This window comes from Carcharodon carcharias, chromosome 19, assembly GCF_017639515.1.
Source record: "Carcharodon carcharias isolate sCarCar2 chromosome 19, sCarCar2.pri, whole genome shotgun sequence".
Taxonomy (NCBI): domain Eukaryota; kingdom Metazoa; phylum Chordata; class Chondrichthyes; order Lamniformes; family Lamnidae; genus Carcharodon; species Carcharodon carcharias.
The window spans coordinates 107,073,155-107,097,453 of NC_054485.1; the positions used below are offsets into that span (position 1 = coordinate 107,073,155).

At 43.9% G+C, this 24,299-nt stretch overlaps 1 protein-coding gene across 1 annotated transcript; it reads left to right on the forward strand.

The window, feature by feature from the left end:
• The first annotated feature begins 2,146 nt into the window (after positions 1 to 2,146).
• On the forward strand, positions 2,147 to 12,067 carry LOC121291910 (zinc-binding protein A33-like). Its single transcript, XM_041213568.1, has 6 exons — positions 2,147 to 2,912; positions 3,003 to 3,098; positions 3,193 to 3,426; positions 7,883 to 7,905; positions 7,985 to 8,100; positions 10,609 to 12,067. The coding sequence occupies exons 1-6, from the start codon at positions 2,505 to 2,507 to the stop codon at positions 11,169 to 11,171; spliced, it is 1,440 nt and encodes a 479-aa protein (XP_041069502.1). The 5' UTR covers positions 2,147 to 2,504; the 3' UTR covers positions 11,172 to 12,067.
• Positions 12,068 to 24,299: the final 12,232 nt, after the last annotated feature.

The following is a 24,299-nucleotide window of genomic DNA, read 5'->3' on the forward strand; positions in this document are numbered from 1 at the left end:
TGGGGATTGCTTTTAGAGCACTTGTACTGATGCAGGGTTTCCTAAGCCTGTTTCAGTATTGTGTCCAGGGAGCCTCTATTAGTTGCTTTACCAGTATGGGTGATGGCAAATTTCTGGTCTGTAACGATATCTGCTCTACACCCACACTCTGAGAGCAGCAATATTGAACATCTAGGCACACTCCTCCAGCCCTCACCTTCAGTATAAATATTTGTGAGTCTTTAAGGTCTAGGGGTTAAGAGATTTAGAGATTAAGAGGAAGGAGAATGTGGTGTAATGGACTGTACACTGAGAGGAGAACCCAGCTAATTTTCCTTCCGTTCATTTCAACAGGAATTCATATTCAGCTTTGTTACCAGCACTTCCTCTGCACCTTAATAAGGACGACTCGAGTGATTTGGATTTAAAGAGCACCTTTCATGATCACAGGATGTCCCAACATACTTTATGGTCAATGAGGCACAGGGGAAGTGTAGTCATTGTTGTGATTTAGGAAGCACTGTAGCCAATTTATGCACAGCAAGATCCCACAAACAGCAACGTGACAATGACCAAAGAATCTACTTTTGTGATGTTGATTGAAGGATAAATATTGGTTCAGGCACCAGGGACACTTCCTCTCCTCATCTTCCAAATATTGTCATTGAACCTTTGTGTCCCCTGAGAGGGCAGACAGGGCCTCTGTTTAATGTTTCATCCAAAAGGCTGACCCTTGTACTGTACAGCTTTGCACTGGAGTTTCAGCCTTGAATGCTGTGCTTCAAATCCTGGAGTGGGACGTGAACACCCAACCCTGATGCTGAGACAAAGTCCTGCTCACTGAGCTGTAACTTCCTTTCTGCCCCGTGCCCATGTGATGTGAACTGCCAGGTGGTAATGACTAAAATCTGACCAACATTGAATATGGTGACAGAGAAAGAACATTTTGCATGACACACTGCACACAAGATCTACGCAGTGGTAATCAGCAGCAATCTCTCCTTGAAATTCTTTCTTTGTCCCCTCCTTTTTCCCAATCTTTGCACAATGGCTGTTCATCAGAGCCCGATTTTGGGTGTAAAGAAAACCACCAGAGACTGTCATTTCTCTTCGGAAATATGGTGCAACATCATCCAGATGTGAGCCATAATCCCAGTGCCTTGAGTGATCTGTGCCTGGGAACCTGGGCTGAATCCATCCACAGACACACAGCAGCAGCAGATTCAATCAGGAACCACTGAAACTGGTCAGAGCTTCCAGGCAGCTCTCTAATAGTTACAGCACATTGTGTTTTTTTCATTACAATTCAGCCATGGAACACAAAATTACTCAGTGTTTCTCCAGAGGGTTTGTAGTAAAGATGATTTTATGCACCCAAGGGCATCACACTTTAGGAAGGATGTCAAGGACTTGGAGAGGGCACAGAGGAGTTTCTGGGATGATGCCAGGGATGAGGATTTCAGTTATGTGAAGAGATTGGAAAAGCTGGGATTGATCTCCTTAGAGCAGAGAAAGCTATGGTGGATCAATTACATGGATTGAAAATCATGTTGAGATTTGATAGAGAAAATAGGGAGAAACTGTTTCCTCTGGAAAATGAATCAGGAACTGGAGGGCAGGGATTGAATATCATTGACAGAAAAAATTGAGGGTGAGGGATGTGGGGGCGTAGAAAGAGATATTTTTCATTATGTTTTTGTCAATGATGCCTTTCCATCTGGGATGGTCTGAGTGCATGTGGAAGATGACAAATGGGCGTGTACTTGGATGGGGTGTAATTTACAGGTTTAAGAGGGAAAATCATTCAAACTGCCCTTAGGACATTTAAGAGTCAACCCCATACAGTCAATCCATGTATTAAATATGGACATATAGGCCAGACCAGGTAAGGACAGCAGATTTTCCTCACCTAAAGGGAAGAAACCCAGATGGGTTTTTATAGCAATTGCTTCATGGTCATCCCTAGACCTTTAACTCCAGGTTTTTTTTATTGAATTCAAATTCCACCATCTGCCCTGTCAGGACTTGAACCCAGCTCCCCAGATATTATGCTGGGTCCCTGCATTAGCAGCCCAGCAACACCACAGATGCGCCACCCCCTTCCCTATTGAGCAGGTGGCGATGACGTAGTGGCATTGTCGCTGGCTGATTGCGAAACTGAGCAGCTTTAAAACGGCCAGTATAGGCACTTCGGGTTGAATGGCCTACTGCCTGTGATTTCAAAGAGTTCGCCCATCTCCGCCTCCTCCCTTCTTCCTCGCCATCATCTCACTGCTAACCCTACAGGGACCTCACTCTCCCTTGTCTAACTTCAATTAGTCCCCTGCCATCCTCTAACCCTATTTATCCTTCACAGTGCTCTCGCTTTGGTCACCCCTGTTGCATATCATTCGGACACTGGTGAGTACATAATCATTCCGTGAGCGTCGCTGTGAACTTCAGCTGCAATCGCTGAAGTGCAGCCATTCGTCACCCGAGACATTGAAACTGAAAGTTCTTTGAATCAGGAAGTGCTGGGTGTGAACATGGCTTCCAGACAGCAGGAGGAGAGTTTGAAAGAGGATTTAATTTGTCCCATTTGTCTTGAATTCTTCACCCATCCAGTTTCACTGGATTGTGGACACAACTTCTGCCGCTCCTGTATCACCCAGTGTTGGGAAAATAAGATAAATTCCTGCCCGGAATGTAGACAGAAGTTTCGGGAAAGAAACCTCAGAGGCTGTCGGGTCTTAGCGAATCTGGCTGAGAAAGTTCGAAAATTAAAGCTGATTCCGAAAGAGGAGGAAAGTAAACTTCACTGTGAGGAACATCAGGAAGAACTGAAGCTGTTTTGTGAAACTGACAAGAAATTGATCTGTCTGATTTGTAGGGATTCGCGGGAACACAGAGAGCACCGCGTCATCCCGATTAAAGAAGCTGTTGGAATGTACAGGGTAAAATGGAATAGATTTGATCACCTGATTATTTGATCACATTTTCATGGTATCACATTTTTATTTTCTGATTTTCTTTCCCAATCCCAGGATCGGGTGAAATCTTCCTTTGATTCTCTCACAGACAAGAAATCGGCGGTTCTAGAAATGGAGCAGCAGCAGAATCAGAAGATTTCCCAAATTAGGGTAAAGTCTCCCTGTGCTGAGTTTCTGGGATCTCGGTTAGTTTTGTTCCCTTTATCGCGGGACATTAATTATGTTTCACGTTTCATTTTGGTAGGAACAGTCGAGCAGTCTGCAGACCCACATCACATCCGAATTCATTAAAATGCACCAGATTCTCACTGAGAAAGAGCAGCGTTTAATCCGAGATCTCAGGAAAGAAGAGGAGAGGATTCTAGAACCAATGGAGGAAAATCTTCGCGAAATTCAAGACAGTTTAAATTCTGTTGAGGAGAAACTGTCAAAGTTGGAGAAGCAGATGGAAATGAAAGATGACCTGACATTTCTCAAGGTGAGAATATAATTATAATTAAATATAATTATTTCAGTTTAGCTCAGTGACAGGGAAATCACAGCTTGAGGGGTGATGAGGTTGAAATAAATGCAGCATCTTCCCAAGAATTCATAACTAATTTTCAGAAACCATTTCATTGTGTTGTCTATTCCGGGGCATATATGCAGTTCCCACTGAACAGATCTGCCTCCCACCTTCTGCAGAATCCCAGGAATACCTGTCACGTCAGTGGAATGAGTTTTCGAGACCTCAACATCCAGCTCTCTTTGATTTCTGTGTGTCTCAAGTTTAATATTCTCCTGAAACGAACATCATAATGCCATTACAATTACTGGGCAGTTCTGGACACCACACTATAGGAAGGATGTGATTGCACTGGAGAGGGTGCAGAGGAGATTTACCAGGATGTTGCCAGGGCTGGAGCGTTTCAGCTGTGAAGAGAGACTGGATAGTCTAGGGTTGTTTTCCTTAGAACAGAGAAGGCTGAGGGGGGACCTGATAGAGTCATACAAAATGATGAGGGGCATAGATAGGGTAGATAGGAAGAAACTTTTCCTCTTAGTGGAGGTGTCGATAACCAGGGGGTATAGATTTAAGGTACAGAGCAGGAGATTTAGAGGGGATTTGAGATTTTAAAAAAATCTGGAGCACACTGCCTCAGGGGGTGGTAGAGGCAGGGACCCTCACAAAATTTAAGGAGTATTTAGATGAGCACTTGAAATGCCATAACATACAGGGCTATGGGCCAAGTGCTGGAAAATGGGATTCAAATAGATAGGTGTTTGATGGCCAGCACAGACATGATGGGCTGAAGGGCCTGTTTCTATGCAGTATAACTCTATGACTTTGATACATGGTGTGGGCATGTGCGGTATGATGAATGTGAGAGTGACTGCCTGTGGGTGGGACTGATGCTCATTTCCAAACAGATTAGCAAGTTTTTGGCAGATACAATTGCATTTGTTTTGGTTAAATACCTGCTGCTTATGTTGACATATATTCTGTATAAAATTACTGACTAGTCCTAGTGTTTTGCTAACAAGAGAAAGGGTAGGTTATGGCAGTGCAGTTGATGTTGTCATATGGATTTTCAAAAAGTGGACCGCATGGTAACACAAATCTGGTGTGTTAGCAAAACTGAAGCTCCCAAGATGCAAAGCAACATAGATATAACATTGGCTAAGGAATAGAAAACAGGATGTTGTGTTGTCAGGCTCAGTGGAAGTTGGCAGTGAGACAAAACCAGAAGATGCTGCAGATACTCCACAGCTCATGTGGAAGATAAGAAAAACAGAATTAAAGTTTCAGATCTTGACTTTAATCGTTAGCTCCATTTCTCTCTCCTCGGCTGCTGCCAGGCCTGCTGAGTATTTGCCGGATTTTCTGTTTTCCTTTGAGATTGCCAGCGTCCGCAGTATTTTTCTTTTGCATGAGGTTTACAATGGTGCTCCCTGAGGTTCGGTCCTAGGGACCCTGATCATCATAGACATTAAAGACTTGGAGGTAAAGATCACAAGTTCGAAATTTGTTGCCGACTCGCAATTGCCAAGTTTACCAAACAATTAAGTTTATAAATAGTAATAGACTTGAAGAAGGTACAGGTTGGTAGACTAGGGGAGCACATGGCAGATGAAATTCAGCACTGAAAATTCAGATGATGCAGTTTGTTGGCAGAACGAGACAAAACAGCACAAACTCTATAATAGTACAATAGTAAACTCAGTAATGGGACAGAAGGACCCATCTTTAAATCTTTGAAGATGGCAAAACAGGTTACAAAGCAATTAATAAACCATATAGAATTCTGAGCTGTATAAAAAGTGAAAATAGTAGAAAAATCCAGGAAGTTAAGCTAAGCTGCTATAAAATAGCTCAGCCAGAGCTGAAGGATTGTTTTCCACTATATTTTAGATATTGCTAGCAGTTAGGAAGGAAAATGTTATGTTGGCCTTTATTGTAATGGGACTTGAGTACAGGAGTAAGGAAGTCTTGCTGCAGTTGTATAGGGCCTTGGTGGAACCACACCTGGAGCATTGTGTACCGTTTTGGTCTCCTTACCTAAGGAAGGATATCCTTGCCATGGAAGGATGGCAACAAATGTTCAGCAGACTATTATAAAAGCAAAAAACTGCGGATGCTGGAAATCCAAAACAAAAATAAAAATACCTGGAAAAACTCAGCAGGTCTGGCAGCATCTGCAGAAAGGAACACAGTTGAATGTATTCCTCTCCGCAGATGCTGCCAGACCTGCTGAGTTTTTCCAGGTATTTTTATTTTTGTTTCAGCAGACTATTCCCTGGGATAGTGGGATTTTCCTATGAAGAGAAATTGAGGAGACTGGGCCTGTATTCTCTACAGTTTAGAAGAATGAGAAGTGACCTCATTAAATTGTACAAAATTCTTATAGGTCTCGACAGAGTGGATGCAGGAAGCATGTCTCCCCTGGCTGGAGGGTCTAGGACCAGGAGACACAGTCTCAGAGGAAGAAGTTGGCATTTTGGGCCGAGATGAGGGGGAATTTCTTTATTCAGAGGGTGGTAAATCTTTGGAATTCTCTACCCCAGAGAGTTGTCGAGGCTCAGTCATTGAATATGGTCAAAGCAGAGGCTGTTAGATTTCTAGATGCCAATGACATCAAGTGATCCAGGAATAGTGCTGGAGGATGGTCTTGAGGTAGAAGATCAGCCATGATCTATTTAAATGGCAAATCAGGCTCGAAGGGCAGAATGGCCTACTCCTGCTCCTATGTTCCTAGGTATGACATAAAAGTTTTGGACAGCATTGAGAGACAACTTATTGAAATAGTTCTAGCAGTGAAAGGTTACAGTTATGTCGATAGATTGGAGAAGCTGGGCTTGTTCTCCTTAGATCAGAGGTAACTTGATAGAAGGTGCTTAAAATTATAATGGGTTTAGATGGAGTAAATAAAGAGAAAACACTTCAATGGGGATGACTGAAGGATCAGTTATTAGAGGACGCAGATTTAGGATCATTGGCAAAAGAATTGGGAGTTGATAAGAGGAAAGATTCTTAAAATGTCTCTTACACCAGTAGATTGGAGAAGCTGGACTTCTCCTTGGAGAAGAGAAGGTTGAGAGGAGATTTGATAAAGGTGTTCAAATTCATGAGGGGACTGGACAAAGTAGACAAGGAGAAACTGTTCCCATTAGTGGAAGGATTGAGAAATAGCGGGCACAGATCTAATGTCATTGGCTAAAGAAGAATTGGTGACATGAGGATGTTGTTTTTATATAGCGAACGTTAGGAGCTGGAATACACTGCCTGAATATGGTGGAGGCAAGTTCAATCATGGCTTTCATTAAGGGAACTGGATAATTAATAGTAAAGGAAAAGAAAATGCAGGACTATGGTGAAAGGGTGAAGAGAGTGGCACTAGGTGAATTGCTATTTCAGAAAGCCAGCATAGGCATGATGGGCTGAATGGCCTTCTCTGCTGTAACAATCCTTTGATTCCATACAAACGGTGTGTAGGTTTTGGAATGCACCAACTTTGAGCATGATCCATATAAGTCTTCAAAAAGGAATTAGATAAATGCTTAAGAAGGGAACTTGCACTGACACGGGGGAAAGGCAGTGGATGAGCAGAACTGGATTCTCTTCCTAAGAGTCAGCACAGAGGCGATAGGCTGAATGGCCTCCTTCTGTGCTATCATATTCTATGATCCTGTGAATGACGTGGAAGCTTGCATCACAGAGACCAGCCATTCTGCCCAACAGATCTATGCTAGGGTTTATACTCCACAGAAATATCTTACTACATTAATTTGTCACACCTATTCGTGTTCCTTTCTCCCACATAGACTTGTGTAGCTCCATTATGTTGTTCACTAACGCCGCTTTGTAACGAACCTTAACTATTCCATATCAGAGTGAGTCTATATTCTATTCACTCCAGTAAAGAAGTTTCTCCTGAATTTCTATTGGATTTATTAGTGATTATCTCCACCAGTTTTGGACTCCACCACAAGTGGAAACATCTTCCCTATGTCTAACCCATCAAACCCTCTTAGAATTTGAAGGACTTTTCTCAGGTCACCTCTCAATCCTCTCTTTTCTGAAGGAAAATGTGCAAACTTGTTCCGTCTTTCCTAATATTTTGCCCTCTCGGTTTTGTGTTATTAATTCAGGGATTTGGGAGCGATTAGCAAGCTCAGTGTTTATTGCCCATTCTTAGTTGCTATTGAGAAGCTGTTGGTGAGCCTCCTCCTTGAGCCGCTGCAGTCTGTGCAGTGCAGCTAAAGCCAGAGCATCGCCAGAACCTCAACCCACTGACACTGAAAGAAGGGCAACAGATTTCATTTCCCTGTCGGTTGCCGAGGTTGCCGCCGGGTGGTCCGTCCAGTTTCATTGTTATTAGAATTTATTAATTCCTGCTTTCTGGACATAGACAGCAAGTCCCTGTCAACTCATATTTGTGTTTTGTTTATTTTAGGAGGAATCTTGTCGGCCAAGGAGGTAAGACATGTTCAGCACTGAAATTCTACACAATTTAGTAAAATAACTGAGAAAACTGATTATGCTTTGATGCTTACAGGAGTATCAACGACGTTTATGTGCTGCCATATGCAGGTGCCACTCTGCCCATTGAAAAATTCACCGGCCCTTTACAGTACACAGTGTGGAGAGAAATGATCGCCGTCATTAATCCCGGTAAAACTCAGATAGATTCCTTTGTCCTGAATTATATCACATTTCTATGTCAAACGGATCTGATTATATCAAACAGCATCTTTATGAACGGGGTGGATAAACGCTCCTAAATAGAATAAAAGTCTTTATTTTCTCCCCTTCCCCGCGCCCGCACTATCCTTCCCTCCCTCTCTGGGATCTGTTTCCAATATCTCTTGTTTCCAATCCTTAGCTTTTTTTAAAAAAAAGTTTCTTTTCGCTTTCTCGGTTCTCTCTTCCTTTCAGCAGCAGGTTCCCATCCCTTACTTGCTTCTTCTACTATTTCCTTCCCCGTTCTCTGACCCTGGTGTCTGCATCTTGCCCCCTCTCCCCTCGCGGTAATCTTTGTTGCTGGATTTTCGGAGTGAAGTCTCTGCATCACTTCCTGGTGCGCCGGGTCCTTGATAATTGCTGAAAGGTCCGTGGGTCACTGTGCCGGACCTGAGAGCTGCAGCACGGTCTGGGGAACAGCGGGTCTGGCCACCTGAGGGGGACTGCAGCAGACAGCAGGGCTCCCTGTAGCTGCTCTGGGACGCAGGGGCACATGGACATGGGGGTCAGAACAGCTGGAGAAGCGGAAACAGCCGGAGGGCAGCAAATTCCAATTGGCTGTGTTGACTTGAGAGGCAACAGTTGTAGGGAGCGCTTCGTGCACATGCGCAGACGCTGTGTCAGTGCCAGGCTGTACAATCTGACAGTTGCTTCTAAGTGAAGCTCTGTTTCCTGTCAATGATTTATGCGTTTTTTTCCCCCTCTAATGCAAGCTGGTTTCTTGTCAACTGCCTCCTTTGCAAAAAAACATGTTTTTTTTTAAATTCAATTACAGGGCGTGGGCATCACTGGCCAGTGCAGCATTTATTGCCCATCCCTATTTGCCCCTTGAGAAGGTGGGGGTGAGCTGTCCTCTTGAACCACTGCAGTCCCTGTGGGGTAGATACACCCACAATGCGGTTAGGGAGGGAGTTCCAGGATTCTGGGAGGGAAGAAATGCAACTACTCAAAGAACAACCATTTTAACAGGCAAGTTCTCGTAATGGCATCAGCAGCCCTCCCCTCCCCCCTGCCCCCACCCCACGTAACCAATTAGTCTGGGAGGGAACCAGTCTTAGGGAAACCCAAACTATATACTCTTAACTGGGTTCACAATTGCTCAAACAAAAGTAAGTTATTTGATTAAAATGTTTTAGAAAAAAACCATCACCCAATGTGAGGCTGGAAAGCATGTCCCTGGAGCGACTGTCCCTATTATCTCCCAACTGAGCTCGGGGTCAGTGCCGGAGCTCCCTGCATAAACTCTTTCCAACTTCTTCATTTGCTCTAAGATTAAAAGCAAAATACTGCAGATGTTGGAAAACTGAAACAAAAACAGAAAGTGCTGGAAAAACTCAGCAGATCTAACAGCATCTGTGGAGAGAAAGGCACAGTTAACTTTTCGAGTCCGAATGACTCTTCCTCAGAGCTGAAGAGAAGTAGAGGTGTGAGATGTCAAAGGTGGGGGAGAGGTGGACCAGGTGAAACTGGATAGAAGGCCAGCGATAGGTGGCGGCAAAGGGGAGATTGACAACGATGTCATGGACAAGAGGACAAAGGGGTGTTAATAGTAGTAGTAAGGGCTAAAGGAGGTGCTGATAGTGGCATTAAGGTAAGAAAGCAGAATGTGATAACAGCAGGACAAGGGTAAGCACTATCAGCAACTATTAGCACCTCCGTTAGCTCTTAGCACCACCATTAAAACCCCCTTTGACCTTTTGTTCATGACATCTTTGTCAATCTCTCCTTTGCCTCCACCTATCACTGGCCCTCTATCTAGCTTCACATGCTCCACCCCCCTTATCCAGTACAAATTTCATCACATTTCAACCTCTCTTTAGCTCTGAAGAATAGTCTCCCGGCTTCGAAACGTTAACTCTGTATCTCTACCGATGCTGTCAGACTGCTGAGTTTTTCCAGTATTTTCTGTTTTTAGTTCTTCATTTGTTCAGCTTGTTTAGTGGTTCTTCTTTAGTTTAGTGATTAAAGTTTCCATGTTAAACTGAACTTTGTTCCCTATAACTGCATTTTCACTTAATTTCTTGACTTTTAGTTTACCCAGTAGCTAATTTCAATACGTTATAATCGACAGTCTTCTGGTACAATGTCACATCTTTAAGCGCTGATCCTTGTATAAAATGACATCATCTCATTCTTATAATTTGAAAGAATTTTGAGGCTGTCCCAATGTAACCAGTAATTTGTGAAATCTGCTTCAACTGTTTGGAATACACTGGCAGCTCCAGCGTATGTGACATGCGAATGTGACATGTGACATGCGAATGTGACATATATCGGTGGCCGCAGTGCGGATCCGCAACTAATTCCAGAATCCGGAGCCTTTCAGAAGCCCCAGAGTTCCTAGGAATCTCCTGAGTGAGCTCTTTAAAAAGGAAGGAGTTTGGGTAAATTGCAGCAGGAAACTAAATCGCTGACTGTGTTATTTTAACTTTCCTCCAGTTCCAGCCTCTCTGACTCTGGATCCGGACACAGCGAATCCCTGGCTCATCCTGTCTGAGGACCGGACCAGTGTGAGGTTCGGAGACAAAGAGCAGGAGCTCCCTGACACCCCGGGGAGGATTGATTCCTGGCCATGTGTCCTGGGATCGGAAGGATTCACATCGGGGAGACATTACTGGGAGGTAGAGGTGTGGAACAAGACTGAGTGGGGTGTAGGAGTGACTCGAGAGTCTGCTGAGAGGAAAGGGAGAATCTGCCTGAGACCTGAGTCTGGATATTGGACTGTGTGGCTGATACCTGACCGCGGCTATGCTGCAGGAACAACTCGAGGAAATCGCCTCATCCCAAGTGTGGAACCCCGGAAGATCGGGGTTTTCCTGGACTATGAGGGTGGACAGGTGTCATTTTACAATGCGGACAGCATGTCCCATCTCCACACTTTCACCCACACTTTCACTGAGAGAATCTTCCCCATCTTTAATCCGGGACTGAATGAGGACGGGAAAAACTCGGCCCCGCTGACAATCTGCAAGTTAAGTGTCACTAGCAGACCCATTCCATAATGTCACACCCCCTCCCTGTCTCCTGCCAGCTGTAAACTGCTGGGTGTCGCTCTCAGTTACAGGTGGTGCTGATGTTCTCATGTTACCTGAGGTCAGGGTAGGTACAGCCCAGTGACAATGTCTTGTTGACATCACTTCTGCCGCATGTCAGGACTTGTGACCAGACCTGTCAACCTTAACTTGTCACCAGATTTAAGCTGCCCTCAGGACAGGAACAATTGATGCCCAAGGGATTGCTAAAACTTTGAGAGCAGTTTTTCTCCAAGTCAGCAGTGTATGCTCTTCCTGAGTTTTCAGAGTTTGAAAACTCTGAGTTATTATGGGTCTTGTTGGCTGATGTTATGACAAGCTGATGGTAAATGCTGGGCTGTTCAAATACCAAAGGGAAACTTGAAACAACTGCCACAACTTGTTTTACAGTTTGAATACATTTCGAGATGCGTGCCTTGAATTCAGTAGAAATTAGACTGCCAATTCTTATAGGTTTTTGTAAAACTAAATTAAATATTTGTTAATAAAAGAAATGATTTTAAAATACATACATAGATCTACAAATTACTACTATGATAACTTCTAAATCCCCTAATCAATTGAACCCATTACATTTCGTTAAGGCAACAGTAAGACACATAGATTTTAAAAGACCCAGACAAAGGAACATGACACCCTGAACAAGTCAAATTTGAAGCGAGTACTTTTCACTTCAGCCCCTGGAGACAGCAGCTTGAGGCACAGATGCTGAAGGCTTTATCACACACTTATAAAATCTTAAAAATGCCTTCCCTTACAAACAGTCTGTTTTATACATACCTTCCTCTTTGAATGCAAATACCCATTGTTTCACTATGTCTTTGGGCTTTTATCTCCCTGATAATAAAAACCTCTCATAGCACTAAGTTTTATCAGAATTCTTTGGGAAAAATAAACACACTTTCTAAACTTCACCTGGCTAGGTGACATATTTCACCCCTCCTTCGAAAACAATCTAGTCTGTTTTATTTAAAAATGCAAATATTCCCTTGACAGCTATGTTTCTAGACTTCCCCATGTTTACCTAATTAACATTTCAAACCTAACTTTTCTTTTTACATTAAAGCACCCAGACTATCTGCCTCTAATTCAATTGAATCTCTCTCTGTCACACACACACACACACATATATAGACACACAGACACATCCCACTATTACTCTTTTTTACAATAAATTCCAATAACATGATGAGAATTATTATGTCTTCCTGACAGCTGAGCATTCCCTCACTGTTAGATTATTAATTCAGGTTCATTACTCATTATTAAATCCGTGATGACTTGTTCTTTCTTTGGTTCAGGAAAATATCATTCCAGAAAACCATCTCAATTGCAATTAAAATGTTCACTGCCATTATCACTTGGGGTGCTTTGCTTCTCCCAGCGGATGATCAACTAAAATCCCACACTATTATTCTTCTCAACATATCTCTCTCATCTCTTTGTTAAGGTCTCACATTGCTCTATCATTGTCGATAAACAACATTTTTTATTTCTCAATTCTACCCATAAATTTCCTGCTGTCTGCTCACCCTCCCTATCAGCCCTTTCTGCTACAGTAATATTGCTGCTTACTAATACTGCTATATCTGTTTTTCTCCTACGGCCCTGCTCTTTCTAAAGACTTTATATAACCTGGAATATTTACTTCCCAGTCAAGTTCAGCTTTTAACCAGGTCTCAATGATGGATGCTAAGTCATATCCTTTAAGCTCGATTTATATTGATTTTGTTTGCTTTGCTTTAAATGCTGCCTGCATTCATGTGTAGAGCTTTAAATTTGCAAATCTTTCCTGTCAGGCCTTTATGATCTGATATCGGTTTAACATATGTTTCAGTTAATCGTATTACATATTTCCAACAATTCTATGGTATGTTGATCAGTTACGTTGTTATTATTTCCTATCCTTTTCTGAATCTGTAGTATTTTATTACCTTTAACACCACTAGGGCCACCCTGATCCCTCTATAAGGTTGTTTTTATTTCTGCTCATGTCTAAGCACCTCTCCCGACCTCATTGATGTAAAATCCTTCCCACAGATTATTTAACATTTTAGCTAGCATGCTGATCCCAGCCTGTTTTTAGTTTACCCCTCCCAAAGACACAGTTCCTTCCTGTCATAGCTGTGGCACCAGTGTTCCAGAAAATGGAAACTCTCTTTTTCACAGCAATGCTTAAGCCACGTGTTAACTTCCCAAGCTTCCTATGGCAGTTGACTCATGCCACAGGGAATGAATATAAAAACACAAGGTAAGTGATATGCTCTGAGTGAATAAGAAAATAAATTTCAAGTTGGATAGCAAGGCGGCTGTCACTGGTGATGTTATTTCAATAGATTTTATAGAATAATTCACAATGCCATAGAATGGCTACAGCACAGAAAGAGACCATTCTGCCCATCTTGTCCATGTCACCTCTCTGCAAGAATGACTCACCACATCCATTTTTCCTGCCTTTTCCCCCATGGCTCTGCAAGCATTTTTCATCTTCAAGTAATTATCCAACTCTCTTTTGAAGGCCTTGACTGAATCTGCCTCCAACCATACTCACAGGCAGAGCAGTCCAAATCCTACCATCCTCACTGTTTAAAACAGCTTTCCTCATGTCGTAGAGTAATTTACAGTACAGAAGAATGCCATTTGGCCCATGCAGCCTCTTAGTGGAGGAAGCCAGTCAATCCCATGCCCCTGCCCTACCCCCATTGTCCTGAAAGCTCATTTCCTTCATTGATCATCTCTGCTTCCGCTGCCCTTGCAGATGTGAGTTCCAGATGATTGCCACTTGCTGTAGAATAAAGTTCTTCCTTACGTTTGCCCTGTATGTTTTGCACAAAGCATTAAATCTGTGCTGTAAGCTAAGGGGAATCATTTTTTCCATGTCTACCTTATCTGTCACGATCTGTCAAATATCCCTTCAAGATCCTTTGCTGAAAGGAGAACAACCAGAGCTTCTGAAACCCAGACTTGTAGCTAAGATATCCCATCCCTCAAACCATTCTGATAAATCTCCACTTCAATGTTTCAGAGACCCATTGCTCTTCCTTCTTTGGCCAATCACCTTAAATTGATGTTCTCTGCTTCTTGATCTTTCTGCCAATAGGAACTCTTTCTCCCTATCTACTCTGTCCAGGCCATTAATGACAAGTCTGTTATCTGGCATTTTATCAATTTCATTTTAGAAGTCCATGTTCACCATATCAACCTCATGACCCTCATCAGCCCTCTCTGTTACCTCACCCTTATTTCTCTCAGTGTCCTTGGATGCATCTCATTTGGCTCTGCTGACTTATCAACTTGATGTATTGGCAGTCTATATAATACCTCCTCTCTCCCAAGTTTTAGCTAATTCAGTGTCTCAGCTACCTCCTCTTTCACTATAACTTAGAGAGGATCTTCTTCATTTGTAAAGACTGTTACAATCCTGAACTTCCTATGGCAGTTAACTCGTGCCACAGGGAATTAATATAAAAATGCAAGGTAAATTATATGTGCTGAGTGAATAAGAAAATAAATTTCAAGTTGGATATTAAGGCAGTTGTCACTGGTGATGTAATTTCAATAGATTTTATAGAATAATTCACAAAGACTGATAACTTTTAATCAGAAATTTGAACTTCCAGTTAATAGCTGAAAGGATGGCACAAGATGTCAGATTTTAAGAATGTTATTGTAACTATCCAAAGGACCTTTCACAGTTAGCCCTATTAGTTTTCTAATTACTATTTTCTCTAGAAATAATGATTTATGTTCCTCCCTCCCCTTTTCCCTTTGAATTTCTAATATGCTTGGGATGCTTTTTGTGTCTTCTGGCAGGAAGAATGGTACAAAGTATTTGTTCAAAGTCTCTGTCAAAGTTTTCCATTGTCAATTCCCCAGTCACATCCTCTGAGGGACCAACAATGACTTTAATTTCTGTCTTCCTTTATATATACTTGTATAAACTCTTACTGTCTTTTTAAAAAATCTTGCTATTTTTCACTTATATTCTAATTTAACACTCATTTTTTTATTCATCCTTTGCAGGATTCTAAAAGTTTCCCAATCCTTTGGCCTACCACTAAACCTTGCAGCATTGTATATCTTTTTTTCAATTTTATACCATCCTTAACTTTCTTAATTAGCTATGGATGGTCCATCATTTCTGTAGAGTTGTACTTTTTCAATGAACACACCTTTTTTTAAGAGTTATTAAATATTCCTTAAATGTATGCCACTGCCTATCTACCATCTTACTTTTCAACCTATTTATCTAATTTAGACAATTCTATCTTCATACTTCTGTAATTGCCTTTAGTTAAGTTTAGGACTCTTGTTTCAGGCCCATGTTCTTGACCTTCAAATTGAATGTGAAATTCTCACATATTATGATCACTCTTCCTTGAAGGATCCTTTGCTCGATGGCTGACTAGGAATCTCGCCCACTCTTACCACTTGTCATTGACGTGTGTTGCAAGGATTTATATTGCTATGTTATGAGCGCAACAACCTTGACCATCAACTCCTGGAGTGGGACTTGAACCTGGAGCTTCTGGGTCAGAGGCAGGGGCCCTGCCCACTGCACCACATGAACTCCATGTTTGCATGTATGCACTGTAAATTCATGTGAGACATACTTGCATTCGGGTTACTCTAGCCCCATCCTTAATATCTTACTATTACTATTACCTTACCATTTCTTAGTCTAGTTCCATCACTCTCGTCCTTATCGGTTATCAGGGCTGCTCGGAGATGTTCCGGGAGACACTCTTTCTTGACCTGTCATTGCTTCAAAAATGAAGAGCAGTTTCTTTGCACTTTTAAATACAGCCCCTCAACGTGCCACCGAACCCATGCGCTCTTTTACGTTCCTGGTCTCAGTGACTATTACCTCTATCTTAGGTTTTAACTGCTTGTTTTTTTTTTCCCACTAAGTTTGACACACGCGGGTGGGAATGTGTTATCTGCTCTATCCTAAACATTGCGTACATTTCTCTTCATGTCCCGGGCTGCAAATCATGCTCCATTGTCACGACCGAACATCTCAAATTCCCTACCTCGCAGCATGTGCTAGTATAGCTTTGAGCTGATAATGAAAAAAGACCAAATCCAACATGACCTTACATTGAGGATGGCAAAGTGGCAAATAGGAGAAAGGGCTAATTCACTTCTGTGCTGTAAAAAAACCCGCGCGGGTGTGAGAGGGGAGTCAATCAGCGCAATAAGAGCAGTTTCAGGCTTTCCTTTAAATTATAATAAAGATTTGGGAAAAAAAAATCAAACTAACTTGTGGCTTTTCAAAACTGGTTTCTTTCTTTGAGTTTAAATAGACAGTGCATTGTTGCAGTGAGGTACTGTGAATTCAGTCAAACTGAATCCGTACAGTATGTCTCAGTTACAATGTCAAATACTTTAAGAAAGCACAGGGGTTTCACTCGAATATCCTAACTTCTGGGAGAATGATTTTAATTAAAACGAACGTACACTTAACAAGTACTTTCATGCTCTCACAGCATCTCCAGGTATCAAGTCAACTGTTCAAGAAGTAACAAGAGAAAAAGTTGAAAATACTCGGCAGATCATACAGCATTTGTGGACAGAGAAACAGAGTTAATGGGCAGAATCCTAACAAAACAGTGCCACATATACTGTGGGGGGTTAAGTACACACTTGTAATTAAAATGGGCTTTGCTGTGGGTTCTTTTGCCTGGGTGGCCTAGTGGATACTAGACTGTGTGGCTAAGTCCCAACAGTGCCTATGTTGCCCTCACCTCACCCTTAAAGATTCTTCTCTTCCGAAGTGTGGAACCCTGAAAGATCAGTGTTTACCTGGACAATGAGGGTGGACTGGTGTCATTTTACAATGCAGACAACATGTCCCATCTCCACACTTTCACCCACACTTTCACTGGGAGAATCTTTCCCATCTTTAATCCAGGACCAAATGACGCCAGATGAAACTGACAATCCATAGGATTAAAGGTCACTAACAGATCCATCCCATAATTCCCCCCCCCCCCCCCCCCCCCCCTCCCCGCCTCTCCCTGCCTCCTGCCAGCTGTAAACTGCTGGATGTCGCTCCCAGTTACTGGTGGTGCTGATGGGTCGAATGTTACCTGTGGTCAGGGCAGGTACAGCCCAGTGACAATGTTTTGTTGGGGATATTTGTCTTGTTAAATAGGTGCAGAGGAACAAACTCATCAGAATATAAGAATTGGGGGAGGCCATTCAGCCTTTCGAGAATGAAATGTCATTCAATTAGAGTTTGGCTCATTTGTATCTTAATCCCACACCCGCCTTGCCTCTGCATCTCTGAATCCCCTCACCCAACTAATCAATCCATCTATATTTTAACACTTACAATTGACCACCTGACTCAACAACCTTTAGAGAAGAGAGTTCCAGATTCCACTGGCCTTTGTCTGAAGAACAGCGTCCTGACATTAATGGAAGGGCCTAGCTGTAATGTGCAGGTTATGTCCCATGATCCGGACTCACCCTGCTGAGGAAGCAATTTCTCTATACTCAGGGGGGTAGTGCCAAATTTTGATTGTGCTGGAGCTCAAATCTGTTGGCCATATCATTTTCTACATCTACTATTACATTGTTTTCCTATGTATTATCATTTGAGCCCCCAAAAGTCAGTAAAACTGCTTTTTAAATGGAAAATATTAGTGCCCCCAACCTCTTTCTCACCCCTCCCTCCAGCAACCTCCCCCAACCTCAACAAATGCTCTCACATACACAGCAGTTAGCCTCAAACCCTCCCCATTCCACACCTGGGCCACCAGGTTTCTCTGACACTCCCTGAGTGGTCACAGAATATTAAAGCTAATACCTGAAAAGGAGAGCTGATGCTGGCCAGGTGTTCTGTTCTCTCTATCTTGCGTCTCTATGTTGCTGATGTAGGTTCTTCCGCTTCTGCGATGGTTGGTCTCTGGAGTCTCGCTGCTTCCACGCCAGAAACCCTCCATTCTTATTTCGAAATCTTATCTCTCCAAGCTGTGCTGTCTCCCTCGCGTTGGTTTAGGCCTGCTTGCCTAGTCTGTGGCATATTCTTATTGGCTCTGTTCCAAGACTTAGGTAACATTAACCTCATTACTCCTTTTCTAAATAAGAACTTGTGTCTCATCACATTTCCTTTGTCTTTGCTAATTCAAACTGGTTTCAGCCAGCTCAGGCCAGTGACTGAGCTCAGGTTTCAAAAGTTGCTCAGGAGTTTCTCTGCAGCCCCTGACCAAGAGTTCTCAGGAGAGAAGTGGCCTGGAGGGACCCAGCTTACTTTGGCTGCCCTGCTGTGGGTCAGCTGGTCCCTCTGCAGTGACAGAGGATGAGGTTGAGGGGGTCACAGGCAAAGGGAACCCGGAGGGACAGCCTCCATAATTCTTTAGAGGATGACCTGGATTGTCCAGCTGCTCCCTTTGGGTGCCCAAGGGCCCCAGCCTGACTCCTTGAGGGGAAGGAGCACCTGGAAGGGTGTCAAGGTGCCCAGTTGCCACTGTAGGAACTCATCCATGGCTACAGCGATGGAGTGCTGATCTACACGCATCTCCACATTCTGCTGGACCAGAGTCTCCATTGTGTCCGTCACCTTCCCCACGGAGACCTCCATACACGCACATGTGGGCACCACTTCATCAGAGAGCAGGCAGACACACTCCTTCGCCTTGCATGCCATTCTGTTGAGGGCTTCCGCCAGCTCTATGTGATGTTCCCCCACCTTCTGCTGACTCTCCATGATGGGTTGGGAGGCCAAATCCGGAGACTTGTCATCTGACTCAGACCTCACAGATGCCTCTTCCCCAGCAGTCCTCTGAATTCCGGGGAGCTCGGCTGAACCTGCTTCCTCCTGCTGCTGCGGACACGTGTCTGTGCGGTGACCACCAGGTTGTGAACCTGAACCTGCTCTAGATCTAGGTCCCACTGAGTTGTGTGTCTCTGTGCTAGTGGAGGGTGTGGGCAAACACCGTGATGGGTCTTCCAGGCTGCTTATTTCCAGCTCTTCACTGGAGGAGGTGTCCTCTTGGCTGGAGGTGAGGATGTGGATGGAGCTGAGGGACTGGCTGGCTGAGGGTGTCAGTCACTTGGCAGAGCTCCCTGTGAACCAGTGTAGAGATGATGAGTGCATGAAAGCAGAGTCAAAAGCAGGAGAGAGAGCACTCACAGTTGAATTGAGGGAGGGATGGTATGGTGCAGGATCCTCATGGGGGGGTTTTCGCCACTGACCTCACTGTTGCTGCAAACATCCACAGGGACAACATCCTCACCAGTCAGCGAAGGGCACAGTCTTCAAAGTGAGTGAGGGGCCTAATGTGGGCCACTCCACCTCGGGTCTGGGGCCTCTCCCTGCTGTTGTGAGCCGGCTTCTCCTGAATCAAAACACATAGAGTGTGAGCAGGACGCATGGCACAGCCTGGAATGTCTGTGTGGTGAGTGGAGCCATGGACAGGATGAGGACGTGAGCTCCAGAGGATATCAGCCTGATGGAGATGTGAGCTGTGTATGAGAGTTAGCGGCATTGTCCCTGTGGATGTGTGATGGGTTTGTGAGTGTGTGAGCTGAGAGTGATGAGGTAGTTGACTTACTCTGCAGGAATAGATGAGACCATGCATCCTGGATGGTTGACCTCCTCAGTGTTCTGGTGGCGCTGACTGCTGCTGCCACTGTCTCCAAGGCCAGATTGGTGACTCTGCACATCCTGCAGTCAGAGCGGGGTTAGAGGACATTGCAATGGCTTTCTACTGCAAGCAGCAGGTGCCCCAGAGAGGTGTCACTAATTTGGGGTCTGCCGTCCTCTTTGCTTTCGGGGCCACCTGTGGCCTGGAGCAGTCCTGGTCTGTGGACGTGAAGCAGACTGCACTGTGATGCGCTTTAAGTATGGCAGCTGAAGTGAGAAAACGCTGAGGTCAAGGTGTGGCAGGCAAATCTGAGCCAATCCATCAGTGACGTGTTGTGTTACCCACGAATACATTATTAATGAGGCGGGATGTGACTGGGAATGAAGGGCAGAACCCATCATTGCAGCCGGCAGGTAAAACATCTTTTTTCACGCCCACTACCACAATGAGTGCAAATCTGGGATGATTCCACCAGAATGTAAATCTAATAGCCACAGTGTAATTCTGGTAAACCTGCACTGCACCCATTCCAACAGATTTTTAAAAAAAAATTCACAGGATGAGGGCTTCGCTGGCTGGGTCAGCATTTATTGCCCGTCCCTAATTGCCCTTGAGAAGGTGGTGGTGAGTTGCCTTCTTGAACGGCTGTAGCCTAAGTGGTGTAGGTACACCCACGGTGCTGTTAGGAGGGGAGTTCCATGATTTTGACCCAGTGACAGTGAAGGGACAGCGATATATTTCCAAGTCAGGATAGTGAGTGACTTGGAGGGGAACTTCCAGTTGGTGGTGTTCATATCTATCTGCTGCCCTTGTCCTTCCTAGATGGCAGTGGTCATGGGTTTGGAAGGTGCTGTCAAAGGAGCCTTAGTGAATTCCTGCAGTGCATCTTGTAGATGGTACACACTGCTGCTACAGGGCATCGATGGTGAAGTGGGTGAATGTTTGTGGATGTGGTGCCAATCAAGCGGGCTGCTTTGTCCTGGATAGTGTCGAGCTCCTTGAGTGTAGAGGGAGCTGCACTCATCCAGGCAAATGGGGAGTATTCCATCACACTCCTGACTTGTTCCTTGTAGAAGGTAGACAGGCTTTGGGGAGTCAAGAGGTGAATTACTCAATGCACGATTCCTCTGACCTGCTCTTGTAGCCACAGTATTTATATGGCTAGTCCAATTCAGTTTCTGGTCAATGGTAACCCCAGGAGGTTGGTAGTGGGGGATTCAGTGATGTTAATGCCATTGAATGTTAAGGGGCAATGATTGGGTTCTCTCTTGTTGGAGATGGTCATTGCTTGACACTTGTGTGGTGTGAATCTTACTTGCCAATTGTCAGCCCAAGTCTGGATATTGTCCAGGTCTTGCTGCATTTGGATATAGACTGCTTCAGTATCTGAGGAGTCGCAAATGGTGCCGAACATTGTGAAGTCATCAGCGAACATCCCCACTTCTGACCTTATGATGGAAGGAAAGTTATTGATGAAGCAGCTGAAGATGGTTGGGCCGAGGACACTACCCTGAGGACCTCTTGCAGTGATGCCATGAAACTGAGATGACTGACCTCCAACAACCACAACCATCTTCCCTGCTGAGTTTTTCCAGGTATTTCTGTTTCTGTTTTTTTTTGGATTTCCAGCATCCGCAGTTCTTTGCTTTTATCTTCCTTTGTGCCAGGTATGATTCCAACCAGTGGAGAGTTTTCACCCTGATTCCCATTGACTCCAGTTTTACAAGGACTCCTTGATGTCACACTCAGTCAAATGCTACCTTGATGTCAAGAGCAGTTACTCTCACCTCATGTCTGGCATTCAGCTCTCTTGTCCATGTTTGAACCAAAGCTGTAATGAGGTTAGAGCTGAGTGGCCCTGGCGGAACCCAAATTGGGCGTCAGTGAGCAGGTTATTACTAAGCAAGTGCCGCTTGATAGCACTGTTGATGACCCTTTCCATTACTTTACTGATGATAGAGAATAGGCTGATGGGGCAGTAATTGGCCGGATTGGATTTGTCCTACATTTTGTGCACTGGACACTGGGCAATTTTCCATGTAGCTGGGTAGATGCCAGTGTTGTAGCTGTACTGGGACAGCTTGGCTAGGGGTGTGTCAAGTTCTGGAGCACAATTCTTCAATGCTATTGCTAGATTATCGTCAGGACCCATGGCCTTTGCAGTATCCAGTGCCTTCAGCCATTTCTTGATATCACGTGGAGTGAATTGAATTGGCTGAAGACTGGCATCTGATACTGGGGACCTCAGAGGAGGCTGTGATGGATCATCCACCGGGCACTTCTGGCTAAAGATTGTAGCAAATACTTCAGCCTTATCCTTTGTACTGATGTGCTGGGCTCCCTATTATTGAGGATGGGGATATTTGTGGGGCCTCCTCCTTCAGTGAGTTGTTTAATTGTCCACCACCATTCACGACTGGATGTGGCAGAACTGCAGAGCTTAGATCTGATCCATTGGTTGTGGGATCACTTAGCTTTGTCTATCACTTGCTGCTTCTGCTCTTTGGCATGCAAGTAGCCCTGTGTTATATCTTCACCAAGTTGACACTCCATTTTAGGTATGCCTGGTGCTGCTTCTGGCATGCCTTCCTGCACCGTCCATTGAATCAAGGCTGATCCCCCTGGCTTGATGGTAATGGTAGAGTGGGGGATATGATGGGCCACGAGGGTACAGATTGTATTTGAGTCCAATTCTGTTGCTGCTGATGGCCCACAGTGCCTCATGGATGCCCAGTCATGAGTTGCTAGATCTGTTTAAAATCTATTCTGTTTAGCACGGTGGTGGTCCCATGCAACACGATGGAGGGTATCCTCAATGTGAAGGTGGGCCTTCATTTCCACAACAACTGTGCAGTGGTCACTCCTCCCGAAACTGACATGGACAGATGCATCTGCTGCAGGCAGGTTGGTGAGAATGAGGTCATGTATGTTTTCCTCTCTTGTTGGTCTCTCACCACCTGCCGCAGAGCCAGTCTAGTAGCTTTATCATTTAGGACTTGTGATAAAGGAGACATTCCATTTGCCTTTTATTTATTGCCTCAAAATCTTTTTTTTGTCATCACTATGTAGGGATCCCTGTATTTCTCTGCTCATCCACATTTCCTAGCGTCTTACTGCTTAGAAATCATTCTGTGTCAGCTTTCTCAAGTCCAAATGGGAACTCCCTCCCTAACAGCACTGTGATTGTATCTACACCACAGGGACTGTAGCGGTTCAAGGAGGCAGCTCACCACCACCTTCTCAAGGGCAATAAATGCTGTCCTAGCTAGTGAATACCAGATCCTGTGAATTAATTAAAAAAAAACCCAAAAACTGAATCCGCAGTTCCCCCACATTGAATTCCATCTGTCACAATTTTATCCTTTCACTTCATCACTATTCTTGCAACCTTTTGTTCCTGTGTTCTTTTTGTATGGCACCACATTGCTTAGTGCCACCAGCAACTTTGTTGCGACTCTCTCCAACTTCATCCAAGTCAATGTAGGATGTAGAATTGAAAGCAGTTTTGCTGGTACTTCTGACTGTGGTTAGATTCTTTGTAAATAACATCTCGGAAGTTACATGTGTTGAATAATGTAAGTTTTGGTTTTTAACCACATTCTAACTTCATAAATACTGCTTTATTAGCTCTGAGAGCATCGGTAAAAATGTAAGGTAAGATAATACCAAATTTCTCCATTATGATAAAAAAAATCACATTTCTCAAATAATAGTTATTTTTGAGTTTCTTTATCTCTAATCTATATGAATCCAGTTATGGTAATTTGTCTCATTATCTGTAAATTTTATTTAAAATTGAGGAATTTAACAGAGGATTTAACTTTTAGGTTTCCAGTCTGTGAGCATACTTCAATGTGATTGTTTTTTTAATTCATTCACAGGATGTGGGCTTCGCTGGCTGGGCCAGCATTTATTGCCCTAGTTGCGCTTGAGAAGGTGGTGGTGAGCAGCCTTCTTGAACCACTGCAGTCCATGTGGTGTAGGTACACCCATGGTGCTGTTAAGGAGGGAGTTCCAGGATTTTGACCCAGCGACAGTGAAGGAACGGCAATATATTTCCAAGTCAGGATGGTGAGTGGCTTGAAAGGGAACTTCCACGTGGTCCTGTTCCCATCTATTTGCTGCCATTGTCCTTCTAGGTGGTAGTGCCCGTGGGTTTGGAAGGTGCTGTCTAAGGTCCCTACCTCACCCTGCTTCCTGACATCACTGCTGCTGCATGCCAGGAGATCCCCTTGACTTGTCACCAGATTTAAATTGCCCACAGGAAAGTGCTAATCCATGTCTAAGAGATTGCTGGAACTTTGTGGGCAGTTTTCCTCGCTATCAGTAATATCTGCTATTGTTTCACTGATGATCCCATTTCAGTCATTTGACCCCTCTGCTTTGCCATCCTGGTCATTGTTGGCTTCCTTCCTTATGATTAGCTTACTGATTAATTCAGGCTCGTTATTCATTATTCCCAAGATGACTTATTTGTTCTTGCATTCAGGAAAATACTGTTCCA